Source organism: Protopterus annectens, chromosome 2.part2 (assembly GCF_019279795.1).
Source record: "Protopterus annectens isolate FY-2018-M chromosome 2.part2, PAN1.0, whole genome shotgun sequence".
Classification (NCBI taxonomy): Eukaryota; Metazoa; Chordata; order Ceratodontiformes; family Protopteridae; genus Protopterus; species Protopterus annectens.
Window position 1 is genome coordinate 586,577,375 of NC_056730.1, and position 21,538 is coordinate 586,598,912.

Consider the following 21,538-nt stretch of genomic DNA (forward strand, 5'->3'; position numbering starts at 1 on the left):
TACTTTTCAATCAAGCAGCATGCTGATCGTGTGGGTAAAGGTTTATTAAAAATTTGTGGGTCATAATTTCATTAGTTCTTTTTCAAGGTCATTGCCCACAGAGCAACTACTAGGTAGCCAATGTCATACTGTTGAGAGCTGGACACTTCATTTGTTGTGCAAGGTGCAGATAGAAGGCGTTTGTAGATTTTAAGATAAGTTTTCTTAGTGCACTCTGGTCATTAAGCCATAGAAAACTGTGTACAGGGCACAGAATAATTGCTGATGGAATAGAATCCATATTCAATTTGTAGTGCCTCATGTTGAAGCCTTGTTTGTTAAATCTGGGCACTGTGGCCAGATTGTACTGGAAACATTTGTAAACACCATGGTCATGTTTGGTGCTTGAACAGCTAAAAATTAGGCTTCATTACTTCAGATTTTAATACATCAACTTAATTCATTTGTTTTCTGTAGGCAAAATACACTAAACATAGTCACTGGGAGGGCATTTTGAAAAGCTTCCTTCTTATGTGAAAAAAATCAGTAGCACAATTAGCAAATATTCCAAGCTTTAATTGCAGGAAAATATTTCATTATACTTACAAATCTTAAAGACACGTAGGCCGTTTTAATGACCATAACATCAATATTTACAGTCCGTAAAAATAAAACAAATTAACAAAAATACAAATTGGAAATAATATGTTCATACCCATTCTGAGACCTTCAGTGGGCATGTTCCATTAATTCCACCAGGTTTGTACTGTATGCACACTCGGTGCTTTATTTCCTTAGTAATGAGTATGCATATAACATTTTACAAGCTTAATTAATGATTTATTATAATGAGCATGTTTCCAAAGTGAAACAGTACCTTTTGTCTGCCTGGTGTGCTAGACTTTCGTCAGTTAAACCCTGATTATGTTAGGAATACCATACTAAATAAAAACTGTACTACAAGTTATTTTTTGAGCCACTTCTGTTTTGAATGCCTTTGATGTTGGGCTAAGTGCAAACTGATTTAACATGGTTCTGAAGGCCTAGAGTACACACCCAAAACTTTAAACATGAGAACTTTGAATAGTACATAGGAGTATGGTTTCTTGAAATCATAGTAGTTGCAACTACAAATTACAGTCTTGTTACCAGTGACAGGACATGTAAATGCAGCAGGTACAGTTATAGATTTAAATCCTGCTAACTGCAGAGAGGGAAAGGGAGTGCTTGAAGTCATGTACTACCTAAGATGCTAATAATTCTGTGCACCAAATACTGCAGTATTTAATAAAGACTATATGCATTTCCTCTCAGGTGTGCAGCTCCTCGGCTTTGTTAGTAGGTACATGCAACATGCTTCATAATCTGTACATGGACAAATGGATGAGAATTCTACCTCTGTGCTAGCAGGACTTCAACAAAGAAAAAAAAATGCCAACAAATAATGAGCAGTGATAAACGAGTAGAAGGAAATTCCCCAAACTGATTTACATTTCTTGTAAAGCATCATGGGAAATATACATTATAAACACTACTCCATTTACTATTTAAATTTCTATAGTAAAATACATTGGGGATAATGTGCAAAAATCAGTCAGTGAGAGTAATATGTTTATCAGATAAATCCCAACAGAAATATGCTTTAATACATAATACATATTTCACTTAGATGCTAGTCCATCAGTCTGTTCTACTAGGTATTATTGTTCATAATTACTATTCTGAAATGTGTCATGTCTCTGAAATATCGTTACTTAATTTAATTGCTATTCTGAAATGTGTCATGTCTCTGAAATATCCATAACTTAATTAGTTAAGTAATAATAGAAAAAATCTTAGGGTTTATGAACTGAAAACATTTCACTGCAATGATTATTATGCAAAAGTAACAGCAATTAAATGTTAACTATTGTCTTCTTTCTTTCCTTGACTAAGGTAATAGATGTAGCACAAACAGGCATCATATCAAGCAATATTTATTTTTGATCCTGGATTGAGTGCACAGACATTGTCTGCAAATATGTTCTGCACATTAGTTCATGTCCACGCCAATATGGCTCAGTTTCCTTCATAGTAAATTATTTTGCACACAAGTATCTGTGGTACTTTATACTACAGTAATGTGAGTCTTTTTATTGTAGCTTCAGAGGTACATTGTTATCATGAGCTGCTTACGGCTGTCCAAGACATTTGTATAGTGATAAATATAGTGCTTTCATAATAATTACATTTTCCAAGGAAATCATGCATGAATGTTGTGCAGTGGATGCTATGGAAGGGGGAAAAGTATAAGGTCTCAGAATGTAAACCTTTAATGGGAGATATAAATCCAACAATTGGCCACCCTAAGCAGTTTAGTAGTCCTGTATCAATTCTGCTCTGAAGAATTAAATGTCTTCCTTAACAACCATGGTGGCAATTAAGAAGAGTAACCATTCGTGCAACTGATTTTCTTTTCCTTTCTTTTCTCAAATCTACCGGCTTCAAATTAATTCAGTTGTGACTTAAAATAACAGAAAAAGAACATTAAATTAAAGGGAGCATTAACCATGATCCTTTCTCAAAAACACGGTGGTGGTAGTGTTTCAAAATTGCCTTGCATCTTTCACCAAAACAAATACACTAATGTTATATTTACAGCAAAAAATAAATAAATAAAACATGTTCTGTAATTATTGATTGATCTTTGTTTATTTTTCTTTCTTATGGCTGATTAACTTCAAAAGAGAACAAGAGGTGCAGCAAATCCATTCTGAGCTCTGTTTTTGTTGTTGTTCTTCAAGTGCAAACCTCCTATTTCTTCTTCAAGAGCTCCATAAACTATGTAGGTTCAGAAGACTGCCTTAGTTTGTTTGTTGACCAAGCTTGCCTGATATTTTGAATGGCATAGCTGGACTCTTAAAACTTAAAATGTTTTGCTGTCCAGTGGACTACAATGTGTACTTTATCAATGTTCAAGTCTGTAAGGTTTCGATTTCTTCAAAGTCTTTAATCATTGGAGGTGACATCTATGTCCTCTGCGGCTGACTGTTTGGTTGCAATCCTCCATCTGTTGATATGATGAGAGCCTTTCTTCTTTTGGTCTGACTCTGGCCCCTCTTCTTCCAGTTTCTGTCGCTTATATTTTGTTCTTCTGTTCTGGAACCAAACCTTTACCTTTAAAGTGAAAAAGAAGGAATGTGAGCAATCAAAAAATGAATACTTCTGAATACCACAGCTTGATTAAGAGGGGTAACATTTAATCTAAAGCATGCAAAATCATTAAAATATAAACTAATAACAAACTTATTGAAGTGGAAAAAACAGCAAGAAACTTGGAACCACTAACACCACTTTAATCAGCGAAATAACACAGTCAAAGACAGTTAAGTGCTTTCATCCCTAATGGGACTTCTTCAGAACTGCCACTGCTTATTCACATTTGAGTTATATACATTTCAGCAAGTCACATGACCTTATTATAACCCCCCCCAGTTTAATATTAATAGAAACTGCTAAGAAAGTGCTATTAACACTACATATAGTATCTCAAACATAATTAAATACTTATAAAAATAACAGGGCAAGCCACAATAAAAAAAACTATTTAAAAATAAGTAAATAGATAAGCAAGTACATTAATAACTAAATAAATAAATAAATGTATATAACTGAATTGTGAATAAGCAGTGGCAGTTCTGAAGAAGTCCCATCAAGGATGTAAGCACTTAACTGCCTTTGACTGTGTTATTTTGCAGATTAAAGTGGTGTCCGTGGTTCCAAGTTTCTTGCTGCTTTTTCCACTTTAATAAGTTGGTTATTAGTTTGTTTTTGTTCTTTTATCCAGTTTTTGTTTATCATTAAAATATAACCCTTATAGCTCATTCTGGTGCAATGCAAAAACAATTTCAAAATTTTGTGACAATCATAATGTTGTTTTTCAAAATACACGATCCATTTCACTCAACGGAATGAAAATCATTGCAACTCAGAAATAAATAATGGTAATTGTTTCGTAGCATGCTGGGCCCTTATAATTTAGCATACTTCAATCTGGGGTAAGTTTTTCTTTTTTATTTTAAGCCACCACCCTGCACATCGCTAATAGAACTGCCTATGGTAATAAATCTGCAATGTACTACTGGAAGATAAGCATTGCATTGTGCCTGCTTTTCATCATGACTCTCATTGAAATCCTGGAGCAGTATAAAGTTAAACATGACTGTTCATATGATATGAAAAATACAAAATTAACAAACACCTACTTAATGGTTATAAAATTTGTAATGTACAATTTGTTAAACCTTCCATTGTTGGCTGGTGACTAAATGTAATGTAAAAAGGATTCTGTAAAATAAACCAATAAAAAATGTATGCCTAGAACTGAAAAATGGCACACACACTAGTGTTTTCTTCCCAGAAAGTGGTTTCATTTTTCTCCTTCTTTCTGTGTTTTTTCACAAATTTCTGCAACTTGTGCTCATACACTTTTTTGACATTCATTCTCTTATGTTTAGTCATGTATCAGACTGTATATCTGTTCCCATGCTACTTATATTCATTTGAGATTCAGCCATCCATTTACATGTAGTATTCCATGGTTCACCACACCATTAGCAGATCACTTACATGTGTGCACTTAAGGTAATATACTATCCATTGTACAGTCTTAAAACATTTATAAAGATTGCTACATAAAGCTAAACACAGGGATAAAGTCCAGAGCTATTTAAAATACAGTATCATCTGTATGCAATATGTCAGTTTTTTGTTTTGATGCATCCGAAATTTCACAAACTTCTCTCGCCCCCATTAGCCATACCTAGCTAATCCAGCAATGCCATAAAGGAAGGTTTAAACGCAATATAAGACCTGCCTTAAGAGCAGTCTAAAATTGTTTGCATGGAAGTCTGTAGTATCCACTGATCAGACGAAGTGAGGCAGTGATAGGGTACAATGCTAAGGTATGTGTCTCACACTTTAAGTTCCTATTCAAATAGAGGAAACAAAAACAGAAAAGGTTATACAAAGAGTAAGGGCTGGGTGAATACAGGAAGCCATAAATTATTGAAGAACTTCCTTGCAGACAAGTAAAAGAATACAGACTTGTAAAACCTGAACATTTTAAGCTTCAGAGTCAGGGTTTGATGTTTCTGCATACAAGTGCAGGTACTACCCTCTTTAAATCATGTCATAAATCACCTGAAGTGTTGATAGAAGAGCAGGTTTTGACCAGCGTGTATTTTCAGAACACTACAAGGTAAAGAGCAGACACACCCAGATATTGATTCCTGCTGTCATACATGGCTCTCAGTCTATTACCATCAGCATTAGGGAGAAATCCATATGACTCATGAACACTCAGGAAACATTTTTTAAAATATTAGTGCTATTAATTTTGACAGAAAAACAGCATGTGAATTCACTAACATTTTCTGTAGTAAAAGAAGTCTATAACTCTAATTATTGCCATTATTAATTACCTATTTATTTATAGGTTCATAGGTTCATAGGTAGGTACTAGGCTATCGGCCCAAGGGCCTATGTAAGCCTAGCCAGCAAGGTACCATAGCTTACGCCACCCAAGAAAGTTATTTTCCTGTGCCACTGTCCAGCAGAGACACAGAAGTGATCCCCGGGGTGTATTTCCTATTTCCCATCCACTCATCAAGATTTTTCTTGAAGAGTGCTAATGAAGATCTTTGCTTGACATAGATGGGTAGCTTGTTCCAGAGTATAGGAAGTCTCTGGGACAGGAATCTATCCCTCCAGCATGTCCTGCTTATTGTGGTGACAAGGTTTAGGTCCCTAGAGCATGTAGCTTGGAGTGATTGGGATTTCTTTAGGTGTAGCATGTCCAACAGCTCTGGGTTTGACATAGCTTTATATGTTAGGCAGAGATCATCTCGGAGTAGGCGATATGCTACAGAGTAAAGCTGGAGTTTTTTGAGGCAGTCGGTGTAGGGCATTTGTTTGAGGCCAGTAATCCTCTTTGTGAGGTACTTCTGTGGCCTTTCCAGCAGCTGCAGATGTCTTGTGAGGTGCATTCCAAAAGGGGTGTTGTACTCTATAATGGGTCTAATGAGTGAAGAGTAGAGGGGAACAATGACCTCTTTTTTCCTGGATGAGAACCCTTTTATGATGAGGTGTGCCACGTAGAAGGACTTCCTGACTACTGTGACGATGTGACTATCAAAGGAGAGACTACTGTCCACCTGGGTCCCAAGGTCTCTTATCACGCATTCGGTGTTAAGTAGATTGCTGTCTATGTGGTAGTTCATGGGTACAGAGTATTTACCAAAGGGGATGACACTGCACTTTTTGGCATTAAGCTTGAGGCCATGGCTCTGACACCAGGCATCTGTCTCAGTGAGGCCCATCTGTAGGATGTCCACATCATTTGGGGACTTGACTATGGCTCCTAGTTTGCAGTCATCTGCGAACTTCATCAGCCAGAGGCCTTCTGTGTTAGCCTGTACTTCAGAGAAATAGATACCAAGCAGGAGAGGTCCCAGGATGGAACCCTGTGTCACTCCACTTGTCACTGCCTTGAGGTCAGATTTGGAGTCTGCAACTTTTACAGTGTGGGTTCTGTCAGTGAGCCAGTTGGCAACCCATCTTGTGATGTAGGGATTTATACCTAGTTTAGTGAGTTTAGCTATAATTCCAAAATAGGGGATGGTGTCGAAAGCCTTGGAGAGGTCAAGATAGGCTGTGTGAACCACCTTACCCTCATCCATGGCTTTGGTGACTGCCTCAAAGAAGTGGATCAGGTTCAGGAGGCATGATCTGCCTTTCACAAACCTGAACTGGGTGGGATCCAGAGTTTGGAGGTTACCAATGTCTTTGTTTATGAGATCCATGATGATACGTTCCATGGCATTGCAGACCAGGCTTGTCAGGCTAATAAGTCGATAGTTCCCGGGATCAGTGGTGGCTCCCCTTTTGTGGAGTGGGATAACTGTTGCTGTGCACCATTCAGTGGGCATAAAGCCGGATGCGAGGCTATTATTGAACATGGTGCTTAAGTGGGGAGCCAGTTCATTCTGAAGTTCGTGTAAAACACAGCCTGGGATGTTGTCCGGTCCCATGGATGCTGTGTTTTTGGCTTTAGAGAGTGCAGTTTTACCTGCTTAGTTGTGATTACAGGGACTCTGCATTCTTCCTGTATAGATATGGGCCCTTTAGGGGGTGAGAGGGGGGTAAAGTTAGCACTGAACCGATCTGCCAGGATGTTGGCAATATCAGTTGGTTCTGTAATTTACGTGCCTTTGTGCTGTAACACAGAGCAGATCTGGGTGTTGCCATCTAGATTCTTGACATAGCTATAGAATGCTTTGTGGTTGTCCTTGGATTTAGTGGTGATTTTGTTTTTGTAGCTAGCTTTGGAGGATCTTATAAGGGATCTCAGCTTCTTACTGAGGCTGACCAGGAAGCTCCTCCACTCATGGGATTTTACTCTCTTTTGCAACAGTCTCTTCCTTCTGTTGTACAGTTTGTTTATGGCAGGGGACCACCAGATTGGCTTCCTTTTTTTGGAGGATAGTGTCTTGGTTCTATTTGGGATAGCATGATCCATGCACTCGTGTAAGTGCTTATAGAGTGCATTTGTGTAGGATTCAGCAGTTGTAACTGTATTGTCCATCTGCATGGGTGTCATGAAGTTCACCACGTCTGTCTTAAGAAGCATGAAGTTGGCTTTGGAGAATTTTTTTACTGTGGTTTCCTTAATGGGGGGTGGCGGCAGGATGTGGATATCAATGGTGATAACCTTATGGTCGGATCGGACCAACGAGGAGTTGACTTCAGGTGTCGAACACTGGTCACTCATGTTGGTAATGACTAGGTCTAGGATATTGTTGCATTGTTGCCCCTGGTGGAGGAGAGGATAAGTTGATCTAGGGCATTGGAGTTTATGAATTCCAGAAAGCGTTTAGCTAAGGAGTTGGTACACAAGTAGTTTTTGCAGTTAATGGTGGGGTAGTTGAAGTCGCCCATTATTAGGGTGTTTGGATGAACCCTAATATTTTCCAGTACATCAAGAAAAGAGGAGTGGGAATCCTGGGGCATGGTGGGGGAATCTGTAGCAAGCTACAATTTGGATTGCAGTTTTGCCCAGAGTTATATGTTTATTTATTTTTAAGTGCAGTCTATGACCTTTTCTACTTAGATCAGCAGTTTTAGGAGGGGTTAGGAATAAAACAGAAATGCTGTGAGCCAAACTTAGGGACATCTCTGACTATCATGAACAGGTGAGAGGTAAGGCAATATCTGATTCCAGTATTGTGCAGTTATCCTACACATACTGGCCACACATGAAAACTCTGATTCTCCTCTTCTCCTGTATATGAGAGAGGATGCATTACCACCTGCAGATATGATGGCCTGGGTTTGAATACCACCCACTCCTCATGGCTGTTCTTGAAGACAGAAGCAGTGACCTTGCTGTGCACGCCTCTCAAAATCAACAGGTGTGCCTAAGCAGAACAAGGGAAAGCCTCCTTCCATACACCCCGTTTCAGAATCCTGCATGTTAGGGAACTTCTCTTGCAAGAAATATCAAGTTCGAGCAGCAGTGTTCAACATCTGGCGTAACGAGGAAATGCACATTGACAAACTATATTGGAAGCAACAAATATATATTATGAGAACATGGCTGAAGATTAGTAGTATCCTCAGATGTAATTGTTCACTTATTTCTTGTTTGGGAATGAAATATGCATGAAAACAAAGTTTTCATTTAATCGCCGTGCTTCGCCTTCTCCTGAGTTATGATTTCTTTCACACTTACTGCTGTGGAACACCATTAAGAATGTGCAGAATAATGGAACTTCAATGGAGGATCATAAAAACAATAAGATAAATGCTAAGAAATATGGGATCATATTTTATAAACTCACAATATGACATGTAAGCACTAAGATAAGAAAATGCACTGTATTGCAAATCCATGGGCACCGTAAATCCCCGAGTCAACAAGCAAATAACAATGAGTTGAAATAAGTAAAAACTATTCACAAATATCAGAATCTTGAAAGAGATTTCAGCTGCTCAATGATTTTGACTATTTCCTTTGTTGAAGAAGGCTTAAAGGTTGCAGCTCAAATTCTGATATTATCACACACACGGTGGCCTACTATGGATCCCAGACATAAACCACTAGTACAAAATAATTACTTTGTAAGATTTGCTATCTCATCCTTGCTTATCTGGTTTCATCAGACATTGCAGCCCATATGTACTTCCCTTAAAATAATAATAAACTAATCCATTATTAACAGTGTCTTTCTGCACCCTATCTTTCCTTTCATACATTTCTCACTCTCTCTCTCTCTTTCTTTCTCTCTTCATACTGTTTTCATCTTTGGTGACTTAGTAATTGCTTTTACTCCTATCCATATACAAAGGATAAAGAAGGATTAAAGAAGCTTGGTCTCAACAAATGAGAGGCATTTTAACCTAATCTCAATTCTTCTGACACTAACATCCTTTTTGATGTACCTCCTTATTTTGCAGACTGTCTACTGATTGTTCAAGAGCTTGATCTATCTTAGTTCATAGATGTGACAGCCTAAAGTCTTTCTTGAGGTTACTGACTTTTGTACCCCTTTTGACTTCTTCCATTTTAAGGGAATATGCACTTCTGCAATAAATATTAATTTGTATAGGTTTAGGCCATTTCTAAAATGGATAAATATTTGAATGTACTGACCACCCCCTTCAGATATTTCCATTTCACCAAGGATAATGTTAAAAAAAAACTTCCATCGAAGTCCCCTGAGCAAGAACCTTTAAGAAAATATGCTCCATTATCTATAACTGTGATACGTTACTGTTTGCATTTGTATCACTACAGGATGACCATTTTTAAGGCTAAACACTGTTTACTTCCCCATGCTCAGGTTTTGACAATACCCTTTGCCTTTGATTATGGCAATCTTCTCTTTAGTTTCATCCTATTACTCATGACAGCATCAAATGGACAGTACAAATACAAATGAGTGACATTAAACTCCCTGCTTCATGTAAGTCATTGGTTGTGCTGTGCGAACAATAGTCTAACTTTATACGGCATCCTCTGTTATAATATTATAATATTTGTTTCTGCGAATGAATACATGAAGACAGTCTGACAACATTGCATTTACTTACATTAACTTTCAGTCATTTTTATAGCTGAAGTTAAACTGGTCAGTATATGACTCTAGCCCATTTCTGTCGTGTTGCTGCTTCTACATAAAACCGAGTAAGTACTTCCCATCCTTCCAGTTTTCCGGGGTAAAATCAGTCTACTTTGAAGTTGTGGCCAGGTATGGGGGATAAGCATTAGATGATGATGTATTCACTATAAGTGTACCTCTCCAATTTCTTCTCGTTTCCTTAAAATTAAACTGGATTTATGACTGCATCCCTCACAGCTTCTTCCACATGGCCCTTGCCAACTGTCCACTCTGAAGTCTATGCAAACACTTGCGTTGGATGCACTTTTGTGAAATTTCTGCAGCTTCCACTTGTATAGGCTTATATATTTATGTGAAGAAAGATTTAATATATTCAGTAACACTCTGAAATTAAGTCTCTTTGCTTCTCTTTCAAGTGTTTATATATATATATATATATATATATATATATATATATATATATATATATAGATATATATATATATATGTATTCTTTCAGTTTCTTGATTTCATGGTCTATGTTTTATGAAAAACATTTCTTTTTATCTTACTCACAGCACATTTCAACCAATTTCTATGAAATATGTAACCTCTGTTTTGTAAATGTCCTTTACAAAATATTTCATATTATGATAATCTAATGGTCAGTGGTCAACTGGTGGCCCCTACTCTCCAGTGTTACTGGACATCATCTGTAATCTCATCTCTCTTCGCTGTGTTATAAACCGTGAATGAAATCCCTTTCAAACAGCATTCATGGACTCAATCACTGAGAATGATGCTGCAATATAGTTTAGGCGATATTTGGAGGAAGCCAGGCTTTTAATTTATCTATGATATGATAGCAATGCCTACAGATTGACTACACTCTAGCAAAATGCATGAGATGACTAGTCTGTACTAGATTCATCTAGTATTACATCAAAATTTCAGATATGTTTTATTAAAGTGAGTTGTTTTCTCATCTGAATGGTTAAGCCCAGTTAATCAAGCAGGCAACAGTCAACAACATTTTATATGACAGCAAAGAGTCTGTAAAAACTTACTGCACCCCTTAACTGATATAACAATCTCTGATGCTGCAAAACTCTGGGACATTGTAAAAACAAACAGAGAACCCTCATGAAAATGGCTCAAATAGTCCAAAAATTAGTCCAATTAAACTTGGAATAAACTGCAAAGCCCAAAAAATAAATAAATAATCAGCGATTTTCTTTCTGATTTTTTTGTTCATGACTCAAACTGGACTGATAAATGTTAACTGCAAAGCAACTTTCTTAAACCAATGAATATACAAAATTTCAAAGGGAAGATCCCTGAGCATTGTGGAAAAAGTTTCATGAAATACAAAAGTCTTTAGAGGATGTCACAGCAGCAATTAAAGTCATCATTTGTAGGTTATAGAAGTCTGACAAAGAATTAATTTGTCACTGTCTGTAGGAAAGTAAAGCGTTTTCTACAACAAATATGATTCACAATATGTATTCTATTATCTAAATGAGTCTTGACATTTATGTAACTTAAATTTTCAGTAATACAAACACAAACCCTAGTAACATCTGTCTTACATCTGACATCACGTAGGATTCATCCTTCTAGTCCAAAGTTAAAAGTAGGCAGTATGATCCTAACCTGTCAGTCATTACATTCCCGGAAATTTTTCATGTTCCACATGAAACATCATTTTTGCTGTCTGGCACTTTATTGAACATCCAGGGGGGCTTTTTAAACCTAGCCATGCATCCTAAGGTGAGAATCAAACACTGTACCTTCTGTCTGTGAGAACACTTTAAACATTATGCCAACCTCCAACTTGTCTTTCATGTCCATACTACTTGTTAATGTGGAAAAAGATATAACATTTTCAGTCTGTCTTTGGACCCTGGTCTAATACTTGTACACACTGTTTAAACTATAGATTAAACACTAACCCATGCAAGAGAACATAAAGTTCCCAGGTCATGCATCTGAGACAAGAAAAACTAAAGCAGTAACACTTTATCTATAGGATTAGCTTGGGGGTCTATGAACTGTGAAGAAGAAGAACAAAATTCTAAGGTCATGTCACTCTCCGAATCACCACCCATAGAAGATACCCTGCCTATTTTAAAGCAGTTATACTGACTTACAATTAAGCCCCCCCCCCAAAAGAAAAACAGCATGTGCCATGAGTCTGGATAGCTTAGACATCTATCTAGAACATTCTGATAATAAACTTTGGGCAATCTCTAAACTATTCATAGCAATGGCTGTGTACTTGACATGACTTCTCGCAAGAACCTTGCCGTCTTCATTTATAGAAGATAATACGACTTTAGCCAGAAGCTATCTATATTTATTCCTTATAACTGAAAGGCTTAATTTCTGAGTAACATTTCAATGAAGACATTATTTGTACATTGTTGTATTCATTAAAGCATGCAGTTCTAGTGTTTTTCAGTTAAGGACTTCACCTACACTTGTTTTATAAACAGTGCTTGACTAACTGTTCTATAGTGCCTATGGATTTGTAGAATAATATTCACAGCTGAGAAATGCAACCAAGTATTGGCAACTTAAGTTTTTCATTTGGTAATAACTTTCAAAATATTTTATAGGTTCATAGTTATGTACTAGGCTATCGGCCCAAAGGCCTAAGTAAGCCTAGCCAACAAGGCTTCCTGGCTTACGTCACCCAAGAAAGTTAATTTCCTGTGCCCCTGTTGAGTAGAGCCACAAAAATGATCTCCAGGGTGTATTTCCTATTTCCCATCCACTTATCAAGATTTTTCTTGAAGAGTGCTAATGAGGAACTTTGCTTGACATAGATGGGTAGCTTGTTCCAGAGTATAGGAAGTCTCTGGGACAGGAATCTATCCCTCCTGCATGTCCTGTTTATTGTGGTGACAAGGTTTAGGTCCCTAGAGCATGTAGCTTGGAGGGATTGGGATTTTTTTAGGTGTAGCATGTCCAACAGCTCTGGGTTTAACATAGCTTTACATGTTAGGCAGAGATCTTCTCTGAGTAGGAGATATGCTACAGAGTAAAGCTGGAGTTTTTTGAGACGGTCAGTGTAGGGCATCTGTTTGAGGCCAGTAATCCTCTTTGTGAGGTACGTCTGTGCCCTTTCCAGCTGCTGCAGATGTCTTGTGAGGTACATTCCAAAAGGGCATTGTACTCTATAATGGGTCTAATGAGTGCCGAGTAGAGGAGAACAATGACCTCTTTTTTCCTGGATGAGAACCCTTTTGTGATGAGGTGTGCCACATAGAAGGATTTCCTGACTACTATGGCGATGTGAATATCAAAGGAGAGACTACTGTCCACCTGGGTCCTAAGGTCTCTTAACACACATTCGGTGTTACGTTGACTGCCGTTTATGTGGTAGTTCATGGGTACAGAGTGTTTACCAAAGGGGATGACAATGCACTTTTTGGCGTTGAACTTGAGGCCATGCCTCTGACACCAGGCATCTGTCTCAGTGAGGCCCTTCTGTAGGATGTCCACATCATTTGGGGACTCGACTATGGCTCCTAGTTTGCAGTCATCTGCAAACTTCGCTAGTCAGAGACCTTCTGTGTTAGCCTGCACTTTAGAGAAGCAGATGCCAAACAGGAGAGGTCCCAGGACTGAACCCTGTGGTACTCCACTTGTCACTGATTTGAAGTCAGATTTGGAGTCTGCAGCTTTTACAGTGTGGATTCTGTCAGTCAGCCAGTTGGCAACCTATCTTGTGACGTAGGGATTTATACCTAGTTTAGTGAATTTAGCTATAATTCCAGAATGGGGGATGGTGTCGACAGCCTTGGCAAGGTCAAGATAGGCTGTGTGAACCACCTTACCCTCGTCTACGGCTTTGGTGACTGCCTCAAAGAAGTTGATCAGGTTCAGAAGGCATGATCTGCCTTTCACAAACCCGAACTGGGTGGGGTCCAGAGTTTGGAGGTTACCAATGTCTTTGTTTATGAGTTCCATGATGATACGATCCATGGCCTTTCAGACCAGGCTCATCAGGCTAATAGGGCGATAGTTCACAGGATCAGTGGTGGCTCCCCCTTTGTGGAGTGGGATAACTGTTGCTGTGCACCATTCAGTGGGCACAAAGCTTGAAGTGAGGCTATGACTGAACTTGGTGCTTAGGTGAGGAGCCAGTTCTTTCTGAAGTTCATGTAAAATGCAGCCTGGGATGTTGTCTGGTCCCATGGATGCTGTGTTTTTGGTTTTAGAGAGTGCAGCTTTTACCTGCATATATGTGATTACAGGGACTCTGCATTCTTCCTGTATAGATATGGGCCCTTTAGGGGGTGAGAGGGGGGGGTAAAGTTAGCACTGAACCTATCTGCCAGGATGTTGGCAATATCAGTTGGTCCTGTAATTTTCATGCCGTTGTGCTGTAACACAGAGCAGATCTGGGTGTTGCCATTGAGATTCTTGACATAGATATAGAATGCTTTGTTGTTGCCCTTAGAATCAGTGGCAATTTTGTTTTCGTAGCTAGCTTTGGAGGATCTTATAAGGGATCTCAGCTTCTTACTGAGGCTGACCAGGGAGCTTCTCCACTCATGGGATTTTACTCTTTTTCAACAGTTTCTTCCTTCTGTTGTAGAGTTTGTTTATGACAGGGGACCACCAGATTGGCTTCTTTTTTGGAGGATAGCATCTTGGTTCTGTTTGGGATACACCCCATTAAGACTTGTTAAGATGTTTCTAGGAATTAGGTCAAGATGCTGGAGGTTTGAGCTCGGGGGGGGGGGGGTCTAAGGGAATGAAGCATTTCTTTTGGGAATGTTCAAAGGTAGAGTTCTGAGACAGAATTAATACAATATGAAATGAGGAAGTAAAAAATGAACTCAAAACTTGTTTTAATCATAGCTATAGAGGTATCAGGCGAAGACTTGTTGCATTAAATATTTTTTAAATCTAGTTATATTGGCAGGAAAGGAGGAAATTGCCAGAAAATGGAAAAATAATACTAAATATTAATCTGAAGTAAAAAGATTAAATATACAAAGACTGATGGTACTTAAAGCAAATGTGATACAAAAAAAAATATTTTCCTTCTCACGTTTTTGAATATACTTGTCCCAAATTTCTGACAGTACACTTTTATTCTTCTTCTTAAGGTGTTTTTTGTTATTGATGTTTTATCTTTGTATAAAATTTGAAGGTAGAAAAAAGTCCTAGTTGGTATCAACAGAATTTTTCTATGTAAATAATCAATAACAATTAAAGTTTTGTTTTTCAAAAATGTATTAAAGCGTGACAGTTTTCTCCTTAAATCTGCTGCCATTCTTTGTATTAAACAGCTTCTTATCATTATCTGATGCATGACAGTGTAACATTTGGTTGTATACAAATAATTCTAGCACAAATAGAATTCCAATAACAGCATGAGAAAGTTAACACAGGCCCAGAAAGCTTACTGTGGCGGAAAGTATTTCTCAGTGTAGGTATAGCAGAAATAAGCTTATTGTCATTTGCAAGTTCATAAATGAAGTATTATATTTAAATCAGTACCATTTTACAACTGTTACACTCTGTGTCATAGAAATGGTTAAAGCTTCAACCAGATGAATCAGACTGGTTGAAGCTTCAAATGGATGCATTAAACAAATAAAAATATTAATAAATCCAACAGATATCACTCCGCACAGGACTAACGCTACATGTACCAGAATCACTCCAAAACCATAAAATGTCATATGAGGTAAAGTAGCGACACACGGCAGCAACAAGGCAGTAAGTTAAACACAGATTGGTTTTGTCTGCCAGTCTGTGTTTAACTTATTGCCTTGTTGCTGCCGTGTGTCGCTACTTTACCTCATATGACATTTTATAAACAAATAAAAATATTTTTTTGCAAAGGCAAGCTAACCTGCACTTCCATATGGAAAGCTTCACCACAAGCCTCCTTACTTAAATATACTAACTGCATGGTTGGACATTGTCTTAGTTTCGGTATGTGATCTTGGAATTGTTGTTTATATACTTGGAAGTTTTAATTGTTTGTCAGCCTAATGAAGACCCACCTTAATAAAGAGATGAAAGAGTTGTACATTTCATACATCTGTGGTCTGTACACTCTACTGAAAAAACTGAAACTCAAAAAAGCTTAGAATACCAGTTGTGTTTCCTTATGATAAACAGTCACTAGTAAATAAGATAACTGGGCAGTGTACTCATCTGGTTAAAACTTTGACCAGTTTACAAGTGACCAAGAGTGTGGAAGTCCTTGCCAAGAAAATATAAGGGATTATGAATAAAGCTAGAAACTAATATATATATATATATATATATATATATATATATATATATATATATATATATATATATAGGTTTACTATCAGATTACTGTCGAGCGTTGTATAGACGCATAAGGTCGAAACACAAATGTGAAGGCAGTAAAATCAATCGAACGGTTTTACCATGGGTCGAGGTAGGAGGATGTTTGTAGTAGGGTATTATACTGTACACCTACCTCACCCATGGTAAAACCGCTCGATTGATTTTACTGCCTTCGACATTTGTGTTTCCACCTCATGCGCTCGTCTATACAATGTTCGACCAGGACTCAATCTGATAGTAAACCATATATATATATATATATATATATATATATATATATATATATATATATATGTGTGTGTGTGTGTGTGTGTGTGTGTCTGTGTGTGTCTAGCTGTGTCTGTCCATAGATTTAGTTGTCAGTCTGTTTTTTGTCTTATGGGAGGAAATATCATAGTATTCAATCTTTTAAAAATAGAGATGTACAGAAAGATGTCAGTTCAAACCTGTTAGACTACTCAGGGGAAGTACGTGATTTTTTCACAGATATGGAGATGGCTGTATGAAATAGCCTCCCTTCAAATGCATTAGCGTCAAATTCATAAAAAATAAAACTGATTTAGTTGTTTGGAAGAGTAAGAAAAATAATCTCAAATAATCTCTGGATTAAGTAAGACGTGGATTTTATTTAACAAGTTTAGGTAACAGGCTAATTGGCTGAGTCAAATCATGTTTATTTCCTTCAGGCTTTATGTTATGGTTTTGTCTAGCTGGTTATTTTTAACTAGATGACATTGTAGACTGGAGAGTCATGGCCAACTGTATTACAACATCATTTGACTCATTTTATTTACAGATTCATGAAATCATTGAAATCTGGGGGCAAACATTGAAGCCTCCAACAATGGAGATATTGTTCAGGAGGGTATAAATCAGACAAATGATTGGTGCCAGAACCATGGCCTAAAACTAAATGCAAAAAATGCATTATAATACTCTTTGGGAAGTCAAATACCCCTGCAAATTATAACCTCAAAAGCACACCCCTAAGAGTAGACTCAGTGGTAAAAGATCTAGGTACACAGATAGACAGTAGCTTGAACTTTGACAGCCATGTTTCCACAGTGGTGAGGAAGTCCTTCTATGTGGTACAACTTATAAGTAAAGGTATGGCATCCAGATCCAAGGAAATTATATTCCCACTGTACTCAGCCCTCATTAGACCAATAATTGAGTACAATGCACCATTTGGCTTATACTTGGCTAAGCACTTACAAGAGCTGGAGCGACCTCGGAGGTGCCTCACAAAGAAAATACAAGGTGTAAACAACACATTCTATGTGGATAGACTAAAAGTTCTATCCCTTTACTTTGTCTCCTACCAACTATTAAGGGATGATCTATACCTACAAGGCACTCACCAATCCAGCCCTGATGGAGTTGCTACACATCCACAAGTCAAACAGCTTGAGGATTACCCAATTTAGGGATCTAAACTCAGCAACTCAAACAAAACATGCTGGACAGACAGATAAGTGTCTCAGAGATTACCCTTTCTTTGGAGCAGGCTTCCGGTGCACATTAAGCAGAGCCCTTCCATGTCCTTCTTCAAATGCAGTTTGGCTCAATGGTTGGGGAATCACAAATTCACACCTGGGGTAGTGCCTATGTCCCTTATGGACAGGGGCAATCTGTAAGATACTCAAGCCACAGGCAGAAATCCATGCCATCTTCTTGTCCCCAGAAGCCATATATTGGGTAAAATCGGGTTATAGTACCTAGGCTTGTAAGGGGCCTTAAGCCATTAGCCTAGTAATCTCCTTTGAACCTATGAACCTGTGACACGAATGCAGATGGTAAGATAAAAAATGTCTATGAATTTTAAGAATAATGAAATAAAATTACTAAATTCTGTCTAGGAAGAAATGTGTATATAAATACAGAAAATTACAGCGATGACCTTTTAAACAGTCTGGTCCAACCTGATGTTCTTATCTTAGCAAACTATCTAGTAGGAATAACAGCCACAATCAGTAAATAATGTGAAAATATGGGATCCATAAAACAATTTGTATTCTACTCTAATACAGGATATATAAGCAAATATTCTGTTCGGTAAATATAAAACTAGTTTCCCCTACATATTGTAATTAACATACTGAGTAACATAATGAAAATTTGTGGGAATCAAAGATACCAAGATAAATGAACAACAGCTCTGATCTTATAGCAAATTAATGCTCAGTCCATTCTGACAATGAAAGAAAAGTCTGAAATTGACACTGAAAGTTTTATTCTTGTCTTCCAAAAGCTACTAATGGTTGCAGTAGTAGGAAAAAATAATTAGGTAAAGTGGTGCCTACATTCCATTTTTCATTTATATCTGCCTCTTCTCCAATTTATTTCTAAAATGTGCGGCTGAGTCTATGAATTGTAAACAGGATCGTCTCCTCAGATTTCATCAGGCTTTGTAGCTTCTTTCCTAAATGAACTTATCATCTGTTTTGTCTTTACCACTCATTTTAAGGGGTGAAATTTAATAATACTTCACCAGAAATCAATAGCAGATGGCTTGTATATGTAAGTCATTCTGTGATATAACTGCTGGTGTTTAGTCATGAGGGCAAAATACAGAGTGTCTCGCAGAATAACCCAAACCATAACCATGCATTATTAGTGTTATACAATCATTATGGTACTTTGGGCATTTTGTATTTATTTATTAATTTATAGGTTCATATGTTGGTACTGGGCTATTAGCCCTAGGGCCTATACAAACCTAGCCATAACAATTTCCTGGCTATTTCTTCCCACAGTATTTACTTCCCTGGACCCCTGTCTAGCAGGGCAACTGACGTGATTCCTGGGTCTATGGTTTTTTGTACCTTTTATGTAGTATCTATCCATAGTTTCAGTTTTTAGACTTGCTAATAATATCACACAAACAGAGAAGGCACAAAACAAATGCACTATTTTTCTCTAACAACTATTGACATGAATAATTAAGATTTCAGGCTTGAAATAGAATTTATTCACTAATGAAACTTAGCAATATCAAGGAAATGACAGTATTTCTGTTTTTTAATTGCAAATGGTGTTAAATAAAGAGCAGCAAGTCATAAGCTTTAAAACTGTACTTGAAAAGAGAAAGTAAATGTGCAGAAAGTTGAAAGGATGCTTTACAACTAATTTAATATAAAACGCCTGAATTACATTTTTAAACTTCTGTTTGGTAAGAAGAAGAACACGATGGTGCACTTTTTCTTCAGCTATCAGAGCTGTAGTGCAAGGGTCTACATTTGTTACGGAGTGATTAGACATGTTATATGGCTATCACCCCACACTTAGCCCATTCTTTCAATGACCTGCTTGTCATTTGGGGCATTCATAATCCACACAAACCTGTCATGCTCCATATTCTCAAACAGAATTTATTAAATTGATCAGGAGCAGAAAGTCTTCAGTCCATTCAAAATACCATAAAGAATCAACAGTTTATAAAATAAAATGTGCGCACATAGCAATACATATATACAGGATTAAAAGGCTCAAATGTCCTCACTTAAGTTTTTCTAAATATGTAACTAGTTTTTGCTTTACATTTGTTTACCAACAATGCATTTTCATTTGCAGTTGTACTTTGGTTGTGTATAGGAGTGCAGGTGGCTGAGGAACTACGACTATTCTAGGAGGGGTGGTCGAATTAATCAAATTTTTAATTAATTATGCTTTGGCCAATCCATTGTAATACTTACTACCCAAAAGTAAGACATATGGTTTAGTATGGATTGTGCTTTACTTAAACAGCACTGTTAGTAAGGTATATTTGAATGTAGAATGTTAGGGAAAAAACAATAGATTGTGTTTTAATTAAACAGCACTGTTAGTAAGGTATATTTGAATGTAGAATGTTAGGGGAAAAACAAGCTATAACTGCAGCATAAAGAATAATTAAGCAACAATTTAAAGCTAAACGCCAAAAAGTGTATAGTCATCCCCTTTGGCAAAAAGAAAGTGCCCCCAAATTACCACATAGGTGGTAATCCATTAAGTACGGAAGACGTAATTAGGGACCTGGGGACCCAAGTTGATAGCAATCTCTCATTTGAAAACCACATGGCCAAAGTGGTTAGAAAAACATTCTATATAGCCCACCTAATCATGAAGGGAGTCACATCTACATCAGGGGAGGTCATCGTGCCTCTTTACTCATCCCTCATCAGGCCCATAATTGAGTACAATGCCCCTTTTGGGATGTACCTTACCAGACACTTGCAGCAACTGGAAAGACCCCAAAAGTACCTCACCAAGAGGATCAAAGGGCTCAAACAGATGCCATATGCTGCCTGGTTAAAGAAACTCCAGCTCTACTCAGTGGCATACCATCTGCTCAGAGGCGATCTGTGCCTGACGTATAAAGCCATGTTCAACCCGGAATTAATGGACATGCTGCACCTCAGAAAATCCAAATCCCATCGAGCTATGCGCTCAAGAGACTTGAACCTCAGCACTGAAATAAATAGGACATGCTGGAGGGACAGATTCATAACCCAGAGGCTCCCTTCACTCTGGAATAAAATCCCAGTCCAGGTTAGGCAGAGTCCCTCACTGACTCTCTTCAAGAGGAATCTTGATGAGTGGATGGGAGATCGTAGGTTTACCCTGGGTATCACTTCTGTGTCACTGTTAGACAGAGGCACAGTATACTAACCTCGAAAAAGGGCATAGCAAAATTCATTTAAAATGGGTGGTGAAAGCCAATCACACTCTGGCTAGGCTTATAAATGCCCTAGGGCAGATAGCCTAGTATGAACCTATGAACCTATGAACAAGGCAAAACAAAATCTATGCTAACGTTTAATAATATTGCTCGTGGGTGAGTCAAGAAAGGAACTGAAGTCAAGTGATTTGATTTCCTACGAACAACATTATTACACACTAATATAGTACTTTATTGCTATTATTCAATGATTCATTTCTCATGACAATAATGTTGATTTTTCTGCAGATACGATAGACACAATGGCACTATAGTTAAAAATCATCACTGTTGCTCTGGTTTACTAGCTAATTACAATTCTCAGATTAGAAGAGCTATTGTATAACATATAGCATAACAAGAATTACCAATAAAC

General features: G+C 37.5%; 1 protein-coding gene across 1 annotated transcript in view; it reads right to left on the reverse strand.

Moving 5' to 3' along the window:
• Nucleotides 1–534: 534 nt before the first annotated feature.
• The window catches only part of LOC122795732 (homeobox protein EMX1), a 96,708-nt gene continuing 75,704 nt past the window's right edge, over nucleotides 535–21,538 (reverse strand). The window contains exon 3 of the mRNA XM_044064041.1: nucleotides 535–3,135. Coding sequence (XP_043919976.1) covers nucleotides 2,968–3,135 — 168 coding nt within the window. The 3' untranslated portion in view covers nucleotides 535–2,967. The remainder of the gene's footprint in view (nucleotides 3,136–21,538) is intronic.